We start from the raw sequence: 14,123 nt of genomic DNA, 5'->3' as shown, positions 1-14,123 counted from the left end.
CCCCTTCCTCTCTCTGCACCTCTCTTTGACTGCGGAGCAAAGCTGTCTCACTCTCTGATTCTTTGCAGATCGACGTAGTTAACACATTCCAGACTGGAGCCTCTTTTCAGGGAGTCCTAAGGCGACAGAACTTGGGTCAACACCATGCCGTAAAACTTGTTCCTAGCTCATCCTATGCAGCAGTTGTACCAGTCAAATCTTCCCCCAGCACTTCTGCTGCTGCTGCTGCTTCATCTCCTCCTATGGGCAGTGAGTGATAGTCTATTACGATGCATGATTTGCTAAAATGACCACAAGAGAGCACGTGGCATCCACTTTAACCAACCATGGTTATCTTTTCCTTTTGGTTTTTCCCTTTGATCTTTGGACCTAAGGGAAGACAAGACAAAAATCCCACTCTAAAACCAGGCAATGTACCCTTTTATTTTTTTAATGTAGAAAAGCTATTAAACCTTAACCGTTTTAAGACAATAATCCTGTTTTCCAATTGTTCTGCATTTCTCGTTCCTCCCTTTTCTTAAGTTTTGTTTTGTTTTGCTTTGCCTTGTTTGTTTGTTTTTTGCTTTGTTTGGATGTATTGTTGTTCCTCTCCTCCTCTCCTGCTCCTTTGAGTCTAGAATCCACCTCCCAAGCGTAGAGTGAGGTTAGACTGAGTGGATACCCAGGAACCCTCTTTACACGGGGGCAAGTTTGGAATCTCCTGAAGAAAGGTATGAAGGGAGCTAACGTGCCTGTGGCTTTTCTACCAGCGGACCTGTCACGACGGAGCCAATATTGACCTTGGTGGATAGTAATAGTCCTTTTGGCTACCACTGTATTGTTGGCTGGCAGTATTAGCATAAAAGTTGTAGCTGGATGTGAAAAAAAGAAGGCAGTTCAGTTCAAACGCATAGGGCTGGACATCCTGATTATTACACTTCTCAGGGACCTTAAACCGCAGTCTGGTTTGTTGGGGGTTTTTTTGGTTGGTTTTGTTTTTTTAGACAGAGTATCACCCTGTTGCCTGGGCTAGAGTGCCGTCGCGTCAGCCTAGCCCACAGCAACCTCAAACTCCTGGGCTCAAGCGATCCTCCTGCCTCAGCCTCCCGAGTAGCTGGGACTACAGGCATGCACCACCATGCTTGGCTAATTTTTTCTGCATATTTTTAGTTGTCCAGATAATTTCTTTCGATTTTTAGTAGAGATGGGGTCTCACTCTTGCTCAGGCTGGTCTCAAACTCCTGAGCTCAAGCAATCCTCCCGCCTCAGCCTCCCAGAGTGCTAGGATAACAGGTGTGAGCCACCATGCCTGGCCACAGTCTGGTTTAAGAATCAATTAATTCACATCAGGGTAGGAGAAATATATGAAAGTGTTGAAATAACTTATTTTTTCTTCATTTCTTTGTTTACTAGATCTTCTTTTTTAGAAGTTTCTGAAGAGAAACACTTTTCTTTTTTTAGAATCCCTTTCTCAGCCAGCCTTTCAGTTGGAATGGCTATCGACTCTCAACCTAAGATCTGGTGTTCCCATTGGTAGACAGTTGGATAATTATGCTTATGCCTGCCTGTTCCTGGTCATTTTAGCTCCCCCAAATGGCACATAGACAGGAGAGAGAAGGCAGCCAGCTCTTTGCTAATAGTGCTATTAAGATATTTGATAGGAAAGGAGTTTCTCCATATTAAGAATATTATGGGCTCCAAATACCTGTATGTTCAGTCGATTCCTTCCTCCCCGGCTCCAATCCCACCCCTCAACCCTTGGACGAGGATGAAGAAAGAGCAGTTGAGGCCGGGCACGGTGGCTCATTCTGTAATCCTAGCACTCTGGAAGGCCAAGGTGGGAGGATTGCTTGAGCTCAGGAGTTCAAGACCAGCCTGAGCAAGAGCGAGACCCCATCTCTACTAAAAATAGAAAGAAATTAGCCGGACAACTAAATATATATATATAGGCCGGGCGCGGTGGCTCACGCCTGTAATCCTAGCACTCTGGGAGGCCGAGGTGGGCGGATCGTTTGAGCTCAGGAGTTCGAGACCAGCCTGAGCAAGAGCGAGACCCCACCTCTACTAAAAATAGAAAGAAATTATATGGACAGCTAAAAATATATATAGAAAAAATTAGCCGGGCATGGTGGCGCATGCCTGTAGTCCCAGCTACTCGGGAGGCTGAGGCAGTAGGATCGCTTGAGCCCAGGAGTTTGAGGTTGCTGTGAGCTAGGCTGACGCCACGGCACTCACTCTAGCCTGGGCAACAGAGTGAGACTCTGTCTCAAAAAAAAAAAATAAATAAAATAAATAAATAAATATATATATATATATATATAGAAAAAATTAGCCGGGCATGGTGGCGCGTGCCTATAGTCCCAGCTACTCGGGAGGCTGAGGCAGGAGGATTGCTTGAGCCCGGGAGTTTGAAGTTGCTGTGAGCTAGGCTGATGCCACGGCACTCACTCTAGCCTGGGCAACAAAGTGAGACTCTGTCTCAAAAAAAAAAAAAAAAAAAGAGCAGTTGCATTGTCTGTGGTTGCCATGATTGTGAGCTGTGTGGGTTGACCTGACTTAGATTTATTTTGTCTTTTTAGCCAACTGTAAGTGTTCTGATGTGAGGTATGGGGGGGTGGGGCTTGGTATAGACGTGTACTATTTTTTAGGCCCAAAGATGGATAAGAAAAAACTAAATAAATCTTGCCCTACAAATATCCAAGAGCCTCTCACTCTAGTCTTTCTATATCCCCTCTATATTCCTCTCTTAATTCCTCTTTTCTGGCTGGTCCAAGTGCAGTGGTGTTTACAACGAATTGGGCCGGGCGCGGTGGCTCACGCCTGTAATCCTAGCACTCTGGGAGGCCGAGGTGGGAGGATCGCTTGAGGTCAGGCGTTTGAGACCACCCTGAGCAAGAGCAAGACTCCATCCCTACCAAAAATAGAAAAATTAGCTGGGCAACTAAAAATAGAAATAAAAAATTAGCCAGGCGTGGTGGCAAGCACCTGTGGCCCAGCTACTGGGAGGCTGAGGCAGGAGGATCACCTGAGCCCAGGAGTTTGAGGTTGCTGTGAGCTAGGCTGACACTATGACACTCTAGCCCAGCCAACGGAGCGAGACTATGTCTCAAAAAAAAAATACAACTAATTGATCACAACCAGTTATAGATTCCTTTGTTCCTTCTCCACTCTCACTGCTTCACTTGACCAGCCTAAAAAAAAGTAAAGTAAAATAAATTAAATTCTTTTTTTTCCTCCTCATTTTGCTATCCCCTTCTAACTAGCTTCTGTTCTTTTTAAATCATCCCTCTCTGGTAGGAAGGGTTAATGTCATATGTCCCGGTGGTTTCACAGTGGAAAGAGACTAAGCAGAAGACTGAGCCCAGGGGGCCCTTGCAGAGGAGCTGGTGGAGGGCATGCGGCTAGATGGATCGGGGAGACACGGCCACACCTGCGCTTTCTCCAGCTGTGCCTTCTTTGTTGGAGGCCCTAGAAGTTACAGTCATGCATTGTAAAACCCTCTCTCCCACTGCAGATCTCCAAGTGAATTCAGCTCTGTGTTCAGCCTTCATTAGATAGATCTCCAAGAGTTCCCTGTATAGGAAGGCCCTCATCCTTCTCTTCCCTCCCTTCTGAAAAGAGGGCAGAAAACTACAGAATTCAGCTGAGGAAATGGAGTCTTCACCTACCCACTCCCTGAGCTCCAGGCAGCAGCCTCTGGCCCTCACACCTAATCCAAGGTCCAGCCTGACTGGAGCTTCAGAGTCATGAAAAGAGTTGCCCTTTAGTCAGCCACTTTCATCTGTAGAACAGGGGCCCAGAAGGGACATTTTCCAGAGGTTTTGAGCGATGATGAGCAGGGAGGGAAGGGCTGATTAGCCGAGCGGAGCGTACTCTGAGTTTTCCCCACGCCTGCTCCACCCGCCCTGTCGTGTCCCCAGACACTGCTCGTGCACCGGGCATCGTGCTCCGGGAAGGGGAGATGCCAGCCCCGGAGTGGAGGGTGGCGACGTTGTGCGGTTGTTCACCAGCACGTGTGAGGCCGGTGCTGGCGCTGAGGAGCATCCTGGCACAGCCCCATGCCCTCTCCTTGCTCACCCTTCTCTCCACCCCCAGGCCAGGAGGTGCTCCCTAGCTCTCTGGCTCCACCCCGCTTGAGCTTCCCTTACAGGTGGCTGGCTTCCCTTTAGATTCCAGAAGTCCTGCAGTCTAGTTGGATGCCTGTTCCTTGCACCCTCAAAGCTTTCCATATTTTTTCCATCCCCAATTCACTTTTATCCTCCTCATTGTTTACCTATAACAGTATTATTGGTCACCCTAACAGGTGAGAGGAAAAGCCAGAAGATAGGGCTCCAGACCCCTCGCTCCAACCCCAGTCATTAAAACTGTATTCTCTATAATGCACTTCATATATAATATTAATAGCTTCAATAAAGCATTCAATTGAATAGAAGCAGGAAGTTTGAAAATCACTGATACTAAAGGTGATGAACTGGGGGTATAAAAGTACCTGCTCTCCTCTGATACTCATTAGAAATTTTGAGACCCAAGAGCAGATGAAAAGTGTCTGCTGCCTTTGATGGGTGGGATGGCTTTAGACCCAACCCTCGGCCAGTACCAGTATCTATACCAGGGCCCATGGAGGAGCCATTAAGTTTAGGCTCACTTAAACCACGTTGCCTCGCTCTGAGATTGGATGTAGACCAATGAAAACTTGGGACCTCCTGAAGACCAGGCGGAACCTCCATTCCATCTGATCCCACCTAGATCTGGAGCAAAGGCAGTAAGACAGGTTAAAGTCACACATCAGATAGTCAAATGGGAATCACAGAAGGATGGAAAAATGGGTGCTCACTTTCTGTTGAGCACGGTGAGTGTGTGCCCAGGCTCCTTGACTCTCCTTAGCGGAGGTGTTGAGATGATACTATTGAGTGGCAAGGAGTTCTTTGCCTTCTAAACTCTGGGCACCCTCAGTCCTGGATGGGCCTGCAGACTGTGGTGGAGTGAGGCAAGATAAGGAGAGCCTTAGCCAGCAGAGACACACCTTCTCCAGAGAAGACGGACCAGCAGGACTTGTGGTGAGCCTCCTTCGCCTAGTACTTTCGAAGGCTCCATGCAGTGGCAGGAAGCACTTGGACAGGCTATCCAACCAATTTATTTAGCTGCCTCTTTCTTTGTGTGCTCTGCTATCTCCAAATTCTTGCCTCTTCTCCAGGAACATATTTTTTTCCTTAAACAGCAGAGGAATGAAAGAGGTGCCCTACCCCACCATTCACCACTCCTCCCTACCTCCCTCCCACCTCGACAGTTTCTCCCGCATTACTCCCGTTTCTTTCCTGTGGGCAGAATTTTTGGACAAGACTAAATCAGCCACCTCCCAACAACGAAAACTGTCCTCCAGCCATTTGCCTTTCCCCTGGCCTCTCTCTCCACCCTCTCGGAGATCCAGCCCTCTCTTCCTACTGCAATTCTACCAAGCCAGGTTCTAAGCCACACCTCAGAGGGACCCACAGTTCAGAAAAGCAGAGCTGCCAAGAGAGCCAGTGCTGTGGCTAAGCAAAGGCTGTTCGTGGGGATCAATTATTGTCAGTTTTTTTCCTCTTGACCCTGAGTTGACTGAATGCCTTCCTTTGTGTGCAGTAAAACAAAGACTTTGACACAGGGCAATGTGTTTCCCTCTCCCCAGTGAGACTGCTGATGGTTTCCTTTCCTCCATACTCCTCACCCGCCCCATCAGAAAGGCCACCTGTTTGGGGCACTGCCTCCTGAATTGGCTTTCTGTCCTTGGTCCCTTCCTTTCCCTTCTCTACACGAGATCACACTCCTCTTCACAATTTGGAAACAGCTGGAGAAAGTGGCACGACTGGGCACGGTTGCTGTGTGTCAGGGACGTGAATGATGAGTTTGATGAGAACCAGGTCTCTCGGTAGGCAGGAGGAGGGCATCTTTTGATACCTGTATTTTATCCAGGTCTTCCAGGAGAGGGACTGAAGCAGTGGAGCTCTGCGTTCTTTTGGGGGAGGGAGCGCAGTGGAGGCTGTGGGCTGTAAATACGTGCATGTCTCCTGACTGAAGGGGCATGTCATTAAGTTGGAGAGTTTTACTTCCCTGCATGCTGCTGACACGAATGAAGACTGGTTTGTCCGCCTGGCTGCACAGCGCTCATGGTCACATGTCACCCAGTGTGTTAAGTGCAGATTGGTATGTGCCGGCCCTCGGAGGGCTTTAAACAGATAACTGAACTTCAATGTATAATTTTTCCATTCCGCATTCACAACATGTTTGGCCTCAACGCAGAAATCCACATGTCGGAAACATCTTTTAAGTTTGGCTATTAATTTGCACAATGTCCTAGTTCCAATGTCCTTGCCCTCCATCTGAAAGAACTAATGAAATTTCTTGTTTTTGGTTTCATTTTACGAGTGGAGTGTTTGGGAATGCTAACTTTGCTCTGGGTTTTGAAGCATCCTAGTTGTTTGCCATCACTCACCCCACCCTGCCCCGATGCTTGAAATTTGAGCCATGGATGTCTCTAGTGCCCCATGGTCTCTTCTTACGTGTTTGGTCTGGGTTGTTGAACAGTCATATTTTGTAGTTTGGGTTTTGTTTCTCTCCTCAAACCACCAGTTCCTTGTTCTGCTGGCCAATTCTCACCTCCATGTTTTCTCATCCTCCTTTTTCCTTCCCCTGGTGTAGATCAAGGTGGTCAAAGCATTCCATAGTTCCCTCCACGAAAGCATTCAGAAACCCAAGAGCCAAAACTCCATCCACAGCTTCATGATCCACCCTGAATTCGCCATAGATGAGGAGTTGCCACGAACACCACTCCTGGATGAGCAAGTGGAGGATAATCTTGACGCGGTTTCTACATCCGGGACTAGCGTGCTCCTGTTGGATGGTGAGGTCACTGCAAATGCCAACCAAAACAACAATGCGGTGGATTGCAGTCAAGTGCAAACTGTTGCCTCCCACTCGGACAGCCCGCTCCACAGCCTGGAGACATCAGTTTGAATTGTCATTCTCTGACTCCCATCCCTGCTTTCTCTATTTCTCTTTTCATCAATCCCATCTCTAAGGTGATGATGGACCTTTTCATTGTCATGTCAGCTGCTCCCCAGTGTGTGTGAACCCCGACCTGGCCATGAAGAGGCAAGAGCACAGACCTACAAGGACTTCAAGTTAAGCTTGAGTTGGGGTTTGTAGCAGGACCCAGTCAAACCCCAGGCAGGTAATGGTAGAATCTACTTCATGGGTGTGTCAGCTGTTATTTTTAAAGAAATGACAACAATCCTATTGGCATCACCCCAGCCTAAATTCTCCCCCTGTGTTCATACACACGTCACCCTATCCTGGCTTCTGGATTTTATCCTACTAGTCTGTGCTGTTTATAAGCTAAGTTGAGGGTTCAGAGAGAGAATATCCCCAAATGAAATGGGCCGAAGTAGGGATGGATTGTATAAAATCATCCAGTAGTGTGATTGTTTTCATGACAATTTTTCCCATTTTGAACACTTATACCTGAAGGCCTCTGGCTCTTTCTGCCCTTCCAGTCAAACCTCCCTGAGGTTCTTTTGCTCTTTTGTGATCCTTGTCTTCCTTTCCTTCACTTTTTTTAAAATGTTTTGACGATTAAGAAAATGGAAAGGACATGGGTGAATTGAGTAAATTTGATCATTCTCCCTTTTGGCCCCAAAAGAACCCTTGATTTAGTTCGAGAATCAGACAGGTTTCTTTGCTAAAAGGGTCCTTTTGCAGCAATTAAGAGCTGGTAAGAACGTCGCCCTGTTATTGCCAGGTTCCCTTCTGCTTTTAAACTGCCATCTTGTCAGGCGTGCGTGTTGTCAAGTGCCAGGGACATCAGCCTTGCCCGTGAAGGTCGAGTATGTGTGGTGTCTAGTCTGTACCACAGGCTTGAACTTTCTCCGATTCCTAAAGTCATAGCAAAAGAATGAGTTGGGTGTGACCCTGCCTCCTTGCTGGACTTGGATATTGAGGACCAGAAGAATGGCAGGTCTAGGACAAGACAGACCGTCAAAGCAGACTGTTATACGTCCTCCTTGGAGTAACCACTGCTTTCAAAGCCACCTCCCAAGGCTCTTCCGGGGCAGAGCATGATTGTTCGGGGAATGAGTGTTGAGAAGCCTTGGGAGAGGCCAAAGAGCTGTTCCGCCATGATCTGAGAAAACCTTCCTGCAGGGACCAGGAACTCGAGCTTAGGTGCCTGGGTACCAGCTTCAGCCTACTCCTCAGTTTCTAGTTCCACTCTTTGCTACGTCCCGCAACTTACCCAGCCTCTGAGAAGGTCCCACCTTTCTCAACATATTCTGATTTTGAAAATATGCATCCAAAGTGGGAGGCCCCGTGGCATTTTGCTGGCTTAAAGGAGCAAAATACCCTACTGAAAAGCCCCCCTTCCTCTCCTCGTTTCCTCTCACGTGCCCCACGCGAGCCCCTCTCAGCCGCGAGCCCCAGCTGCTGCCCAGCAAAGCCCTGTGCCTTTTCCCTGAGCACTGCCCAGAGCGTCCCCTTCCCACCTGCCTCTCCGGAGTTGGGGACTTCGCTAGGAGATTTTTTAAGTGTTCCTTACTGGGACGAGGTGGAGCCACATGTGCAGGAGCTCCATCTTTATCCCTGCTGGTGTCGACTTAGGTCCTTCTGTGCAGGGGCTAACCCGTGACCCCGACCCCCATAGCCGTGAGGTAAGTGAAGCCCGCACCCCTCTTTCCAGAGCGATGGGAGTCAGGAGAGGGCGCTTGAGGCTCTTACGAACTGCCGTGATCCACCCAGCCTTTTCTAATGGGTCCCTCCTCCCTCCCTCCTGTCACCGGAGTTGCCCGAGGCAGGACTGTAAAGAACCAGCACCCCCCACCCCCATCCCAGTACTGCACGATCCGTCATTGCAGGAAACGGGAAAACAGATTCGATTGGGGTTTTGTACAGCAGTGTTTTCTCTGTCTTAAATACTCCCGGGGGGAAATTAGCTCACCCAAGGCATTAGGTGTTCACATATGTATTCATCAACTACATAGGAAGATTTAATTCTATCAAATCTTTTATTACCTCAGATCATTTTAAAAGGCAAGCCGATCACAAGCTTTGAAGGCCATTTTACCATTCCTGTTCCCAAAAGACTCTCACGGTGCCTGACAGGTTACTCTTGAGGGCTTGTGTGTACTTTTTAAAAGTCAACAGTTTTTTGTGTGTGTGTGTGTGTTCTAGTTTCCATAGTAGGAGAGAAAATATAGAAATATATGCAAAAATATATAGTTTTCTTTAGATCAGAAACTGATATTTTCGAGTCAGCCATATGTATTTTGTTTAAAGGATTTAAAATAAAGTGCCGTCATGTAACCCCGTGGAAGGGAATGCTTAACCAGCTGTTTGACATGACAGGTGACTTAGTATATTGGTAATTGGTTTTAAAGCCAATACACCATACTTCCTTTCTCCAAACAGCCATCTTTATACTTAGGGGGAAAAAAATTATTGGGTTCTAGACTTTTTTAATATAAATTTTGTTAACATGGAATTGAGTAAGTTTAAGTGTTTATGTGCATATGTTTTTTATATAAGTTTTTTCTATTCAGTTTCAGTGATCCAACTGGCAGTGAGTAAATACGGCATAAGTTAATAATGCTTTTCCCCAACATGGTGCTTTGGATTTGAAAAGGGTCTGATGGGGAGAAGAAGAACATATCATCCTAGATTCCTCTCTTGATAAACCTAGGAAAACGGATAGTAAATTGTGGATAGTGAGGAAAACACCCAGCAAGAGGGGACACAGCTGTCAGGAAGTGAGCGTGCGCCCCTGCGCCCCGCCCCCGACACGGAGATGGCTGGCCGGGCTCTTCTGTAACTGGTGATTAGGAGCAGGGGCCTCGGTTGGATTTGTGTTTCTTGAAGAATAGCTGGCAGAGTGGTACCAAAGACATCAGTATCTCCTGACCTGTAAGGATACTCTAAATTGGAGTTTGCATTTTTATGGTTTTCACTTCCTGTTCCTCCTGGAATTTTCCATTAGTGAGGGTTTTTTTTTTTTTTTTGCAAGGATGTGATTTGCAACTCCTTCTCTCCACTAGAAAGATTTTGTGCAATATATTACATAAGGGACAGAACTCTAAGTGGAAAAAACAATGGCTGGTTCTAGCCCTGGGTGTCTGTCTTGGGGCTAGGTCCTTCCCGTGGGTGTCTTCTGTCCTCTGAAATGACTCTCCTATCCCTAAAGATGTTAAGAGAGATCACCTAGACATCCCTCTGGACACTTGTGAATTCTTTAGGGTTTGAGTTTCTTCTTTCTCTTGAGCTTCAGAGGGGAGAGTTTGCACAGTTAAATCTTAAGTGATTACCTCACTGCCGAAAACCCGGAGGGGCGTGGCAAACTCGCCTGTGCCGAAAAACCTCTAAATGCATCCCTTCCTTTCTTTCCTGCATCCCTTGCCTTACAGTTGAAGCAGCCGTGGTACCTTCACAATACGCACACTCCCTCAGCTTTCCCGTCTAGGGACCACCTCACTGCACTGGTGAGGGCGGGCCCTTAAAATGCTTGCTATTCTTAAGCCATTCCAGCCTCTTCCTCAGAATAGACCAGACACCCTTCCACTGAGCCCAGCGCCAGTCCTTTTGCCTTCCCTCCCCTGCTGTTAGGCCTGCTGTTCCCTTCCTCTTGATTAGGAGAGATGGAGGGAGATTAGCTGCCTGAGATGGAATTGGCCTGCGGTTCATGTTTTCTCCCCGTATGTATATATGCCATATGTGAATATGCCATATATATGTGCCAACAAATCTATCCACGTTGCTCTTTTCAAATCAGCATGCAGATAGGAATTCTGAGTTTCTCCTTTTCAGTAACTAGTATAACAAGCACTGGTATTTTTGTACAAAAAGAAAAAACAAACAAAACAAAAGATTGACTATTGTGGTCTGCATGACATAAACAAACAAATGGTGATATCCAAGCAATGTGTACCCCAGTGTGTGTTGCCATAATTTGCAATTCAGCTCAACAGCGCACCCAGATCTGCATTTGCATTCTGATATTATTTAAGCTCTATGTACAATGTTTTGCATGTATTTATATGGTTCTTAGGGGAAAAAAAGGTATAAACTAGCAAATCCGAAATTCAAATGTGTTGTTTCACTGAGACAGGAAGAAGAGGAGTTTCAAAAGGGATAATTTTTTGGAACCAATAAAGCTTTTTGCTAATGAGCAGAAACCAACACTGCCGTGCACTGAGAATAAAGGCCCACGCCCACTCGTATCTGTGCTGTTCTCAATGCGCCTCCACGTGCGGGTCATGCCGCTGGTTGTCTGTGAAACTGGGAAGGGAAACACCACGGCCGTGTCCAGAACCCACCCGAGCAGGCACAGGAGTCAGCTCGTCCCTGCGCCCCGCCCTGCCTCCGTCCTGACTCGCCGCCCTGGGCGCCAGTTTCGTTCCCTTGTAGTTACGAGCTTTGCTCTGCCCACCTTGGTCCAAATCTGCAGTTCAGGAGCTGGAGCTTTTGGGAGGATAAGAAAGAGGCAGTCTTGGCAGTCCTTTCTTTTTCCTTTTTTTTATTTTTTTTTTTATTTTTTTATTTTTTAATGAAATGCCTTTTGGGAAGATTAATTCCCCTTATATTAGCTGCTTTTCCCTCTCGGTCCACCTCCCCTCCTTGTAGCTGTTTTTTAACTGTTCCATTCAGTGACGCCCTCCCATGACTGATGTTAGGCCCCAGTTTCAGGTCAAAACAGCTTCCTGTTCCAGGCTTTCCTACCTCAGTCACCTCCTTCCTCCCGCAGGTCTCACCCAGGGGCACACTCAAGTCCCTCTTCTCCTTTAAAGCATCACGGGGAGGAACGGACCTTGTCTACTCTCCCAAGTTCCTTTAGGAAAAGCATGATGTTGACGAACAGCCCGAACCCTCCTGGCCATTTGAACAGGCTGCTTCTGAAGCAGTAAGCAGCCTTGGTCAAGAAAGAGCTCTGTGATCTGAGGTCTTATCCCCACTTTTCTTGCCTGTCCCAGGCTGCTCATGCTGGCACACACGAACACATGACCCACTTAAAACAAGGGCTGGGCTGTGTGGTGTGCACCTGGAGTCCCAGCTACTGGGAGGCCGAGGTGGGAGGATCCCTGGAGTCCAGGAGATTGGGGCTGCAGTGCACTAGGATCATGCCTGTGAATAGCCACAGCACTCCAGCCTGGGCAACATAGTGCGACCTTGTCTCAAAAACATAAAATTTAATAGGGACTGGGAAATAAATAATAAACTAACAAAAATAAAAATAAATTTAAAAACAGGGGCTGGGGCTTATTTAATAACAGGAGTCATAAAATGGTCACAAAACAGAACTAAAGTCTTTTTTTTCCATTGTAAGTTCCCTCCTAAGGCCGGGTGCAGCGGCTCACGCCTGTAATCCTAGCACTCTGGGAGGCCGAGGCGGGTGGATCGTTTGAGCTCAGGAGTTCGAGACCAGCCTGAGCAAGAGTGAGACCCCGTCTCTACTAAAAATAGAAAGAAATTGGCTGGACAACTAAAAATATATAGAAAAAATTAGCCAGACATGGTGGTCCATGCCTGTAGTCCCAGCTACCCAGGAGGCTGAGGCAGGAGGATCGCTTGAGCCCAGGAGTTTGAGGTTGCTGTGAGCTAGGCTGACGCCACAGGACTTGCCCAGGCAACAGAGGGAGACATTGTCTCAAAAAAAAAAAAAAAAAAGATTCTGATGTGTGGCAGATCTGGAGACAGGAAACACACACGCCCTGACCCCAATTCTATTTCTTGCCTGGCTTGATTTTCCATCTTGGGAAGGAGCCCACTGAACTACATCAATGATTTCCAAATTATATTTTGGAGATCAAAAAGTTACTACTGCTTAGAGATGATTCTGGGCCCACCGGTGTTCAACAAAAGTGGCACATTTTTAAAAATGTTTTTGGCTTCCAGATCAACTGTAGCTTTAAAAAAACTAAGGTCCCTGCCAGCTCAGAAATGCTGTGATTCTAATTAACAAATCAAATAATCAGTGCTGAAATGATCCAACGTTGGGTGCCAATAAAACGTTGAGTTGTGTGTTTAAATACACAAGCGAGCCTAATTTGGATCCTGTCTCAATTATCTCCCATTATAATTATCAACGTATACACAAATAGAGTGAAACTTCGTGATTATAGTCCAGCCTGCGGAGGCTGTCGTCGAGCTGATTCTGCAGTGGAATGATCATCTTCTGCTTTGGAGTTTGTGGTAGAAAGAGCAGTACTTTGGGAATCCAGAGATCTAACCCAATGGAATGGCATAAAATGAGGGAGGAGAAGCACAATGTCTCATTCGAGGGGTGGTGGAAAGAGCCTGGCCTGGGAATCCTGACCCTGCTGGTTTGTTGTGTGACCTAAGGATCTTTCCAGCTCTGACACTCTTTGCATGCCTGCTCTCCTGTCTAAGTGCTGTTAGTAACCACTGGAGTTTCTACGTGGAATTTCTCTTTCGTTGCTTTATCTCCCCTGGAATGTGGCATCGTTGTTTGTATAACACGACGGCAAACCTGCACGTGCACAGGCAGGGACCTGCGACAAAGACAAACGGCGCCACGTCCTCAAAGTACAAGAAATATGTGTCTTTTCTCCTCTAAAGCAAATCCAGCTCTGACCTAGCCTGCACTCACCAAGGTCTGCGAAAGGTCTCGCTCGGTCATCTTTCGTGGTCTCATCTCTTCCGCTTGGATATTGGTCCACGCATTCACTCAACAAGTATTTATTGTGCCAGGCACTGTTATATGCACTGGCCTAGATGCACTGTTACAGGCCCTGACCTCTCTGAATTTAGTATCATGGAGGAGAGACAAAATAAAGAAGTAAATATTTATGTAACGTGTCAAGTGGTGACAAGGACCAGGAAGAAAAGTAAGGTGGGGTGAGGGGAGGAGGGAGCACCAGATGTGGGTATAGAGTGGTCAGGGAGGGCCTGATGTCTCTGACAAAGAGACATTTCTGAAGAGACCTGGAGGAAGGTCACAGCAAGTGCAAAGGCCCTGAGACAGGAGATCTTAATTTGTTTGAGGACATGCAAGGAGGCCAGGGGTTGGAATTGAGTAACTAACCTATAGGCCATTATAAGACTGGCTTTTCATGAAATCGGAATTCACTGGGGGGATTCACTGGAGGGTTGTAACCAAGGACTGCAAT

At 47.1% G+C, this 14,123-nt stretch overlaps 1 protein-coding gene across 2 annotated transcripts in view; it reads left to right on the top strand.

Annotated features, from left to right (window-relative positions):
* ATP2B4 (ATPase plasma membrane Ca2+ transporting 4) overlaps positions 1 to 9,066 on the top strand; it is a 91,453-nt gene extending 82,387 nt beyond the window's left edge. The window contains exons 21-22 of one of the 2 annotated variants that reach the window (XM_069459750.1): positions 69 to 149; positions 6,655 to 9,066. In XM_069459750.1, the coding sequence (XP_069315851.1) occupies positions 69 to 149; positions 6,655 to 6,969 (396 nt within the window). In that variant the 3' untranslated portion in view covers positions 6,970 to 9,066. Of the gene's footprint in view, positions 1 to 68; positions 472 to 6,654 lie in introns of those variants that run through there. The other variant, XM_069459751.1, reaches the window with a different exon arrangement.
* Positions 9,067 to 14,123: the final 5,057 nt, after the last annotated feature.

The sequence above is a fragment of the Eulemur rufifrons genome, chromosome 27, assembly GCF_041146395.1.
Source record: "Eulemur rufifrons isolate Redbay chromosome 27, OSU_ERuf_1, whole genome shotgun sequence".
Classification (NCBI taxonomy): Eukaryota; Metazoa; Chordata; class Mammalia; order Primates; family Lemuridae; genus Eulemur; species Eulemur rufifrons.
Note: the sequence above shows the minus strand (reverse complement) of the source record. Positions and strands in the feature narration are given on the sequence as shown.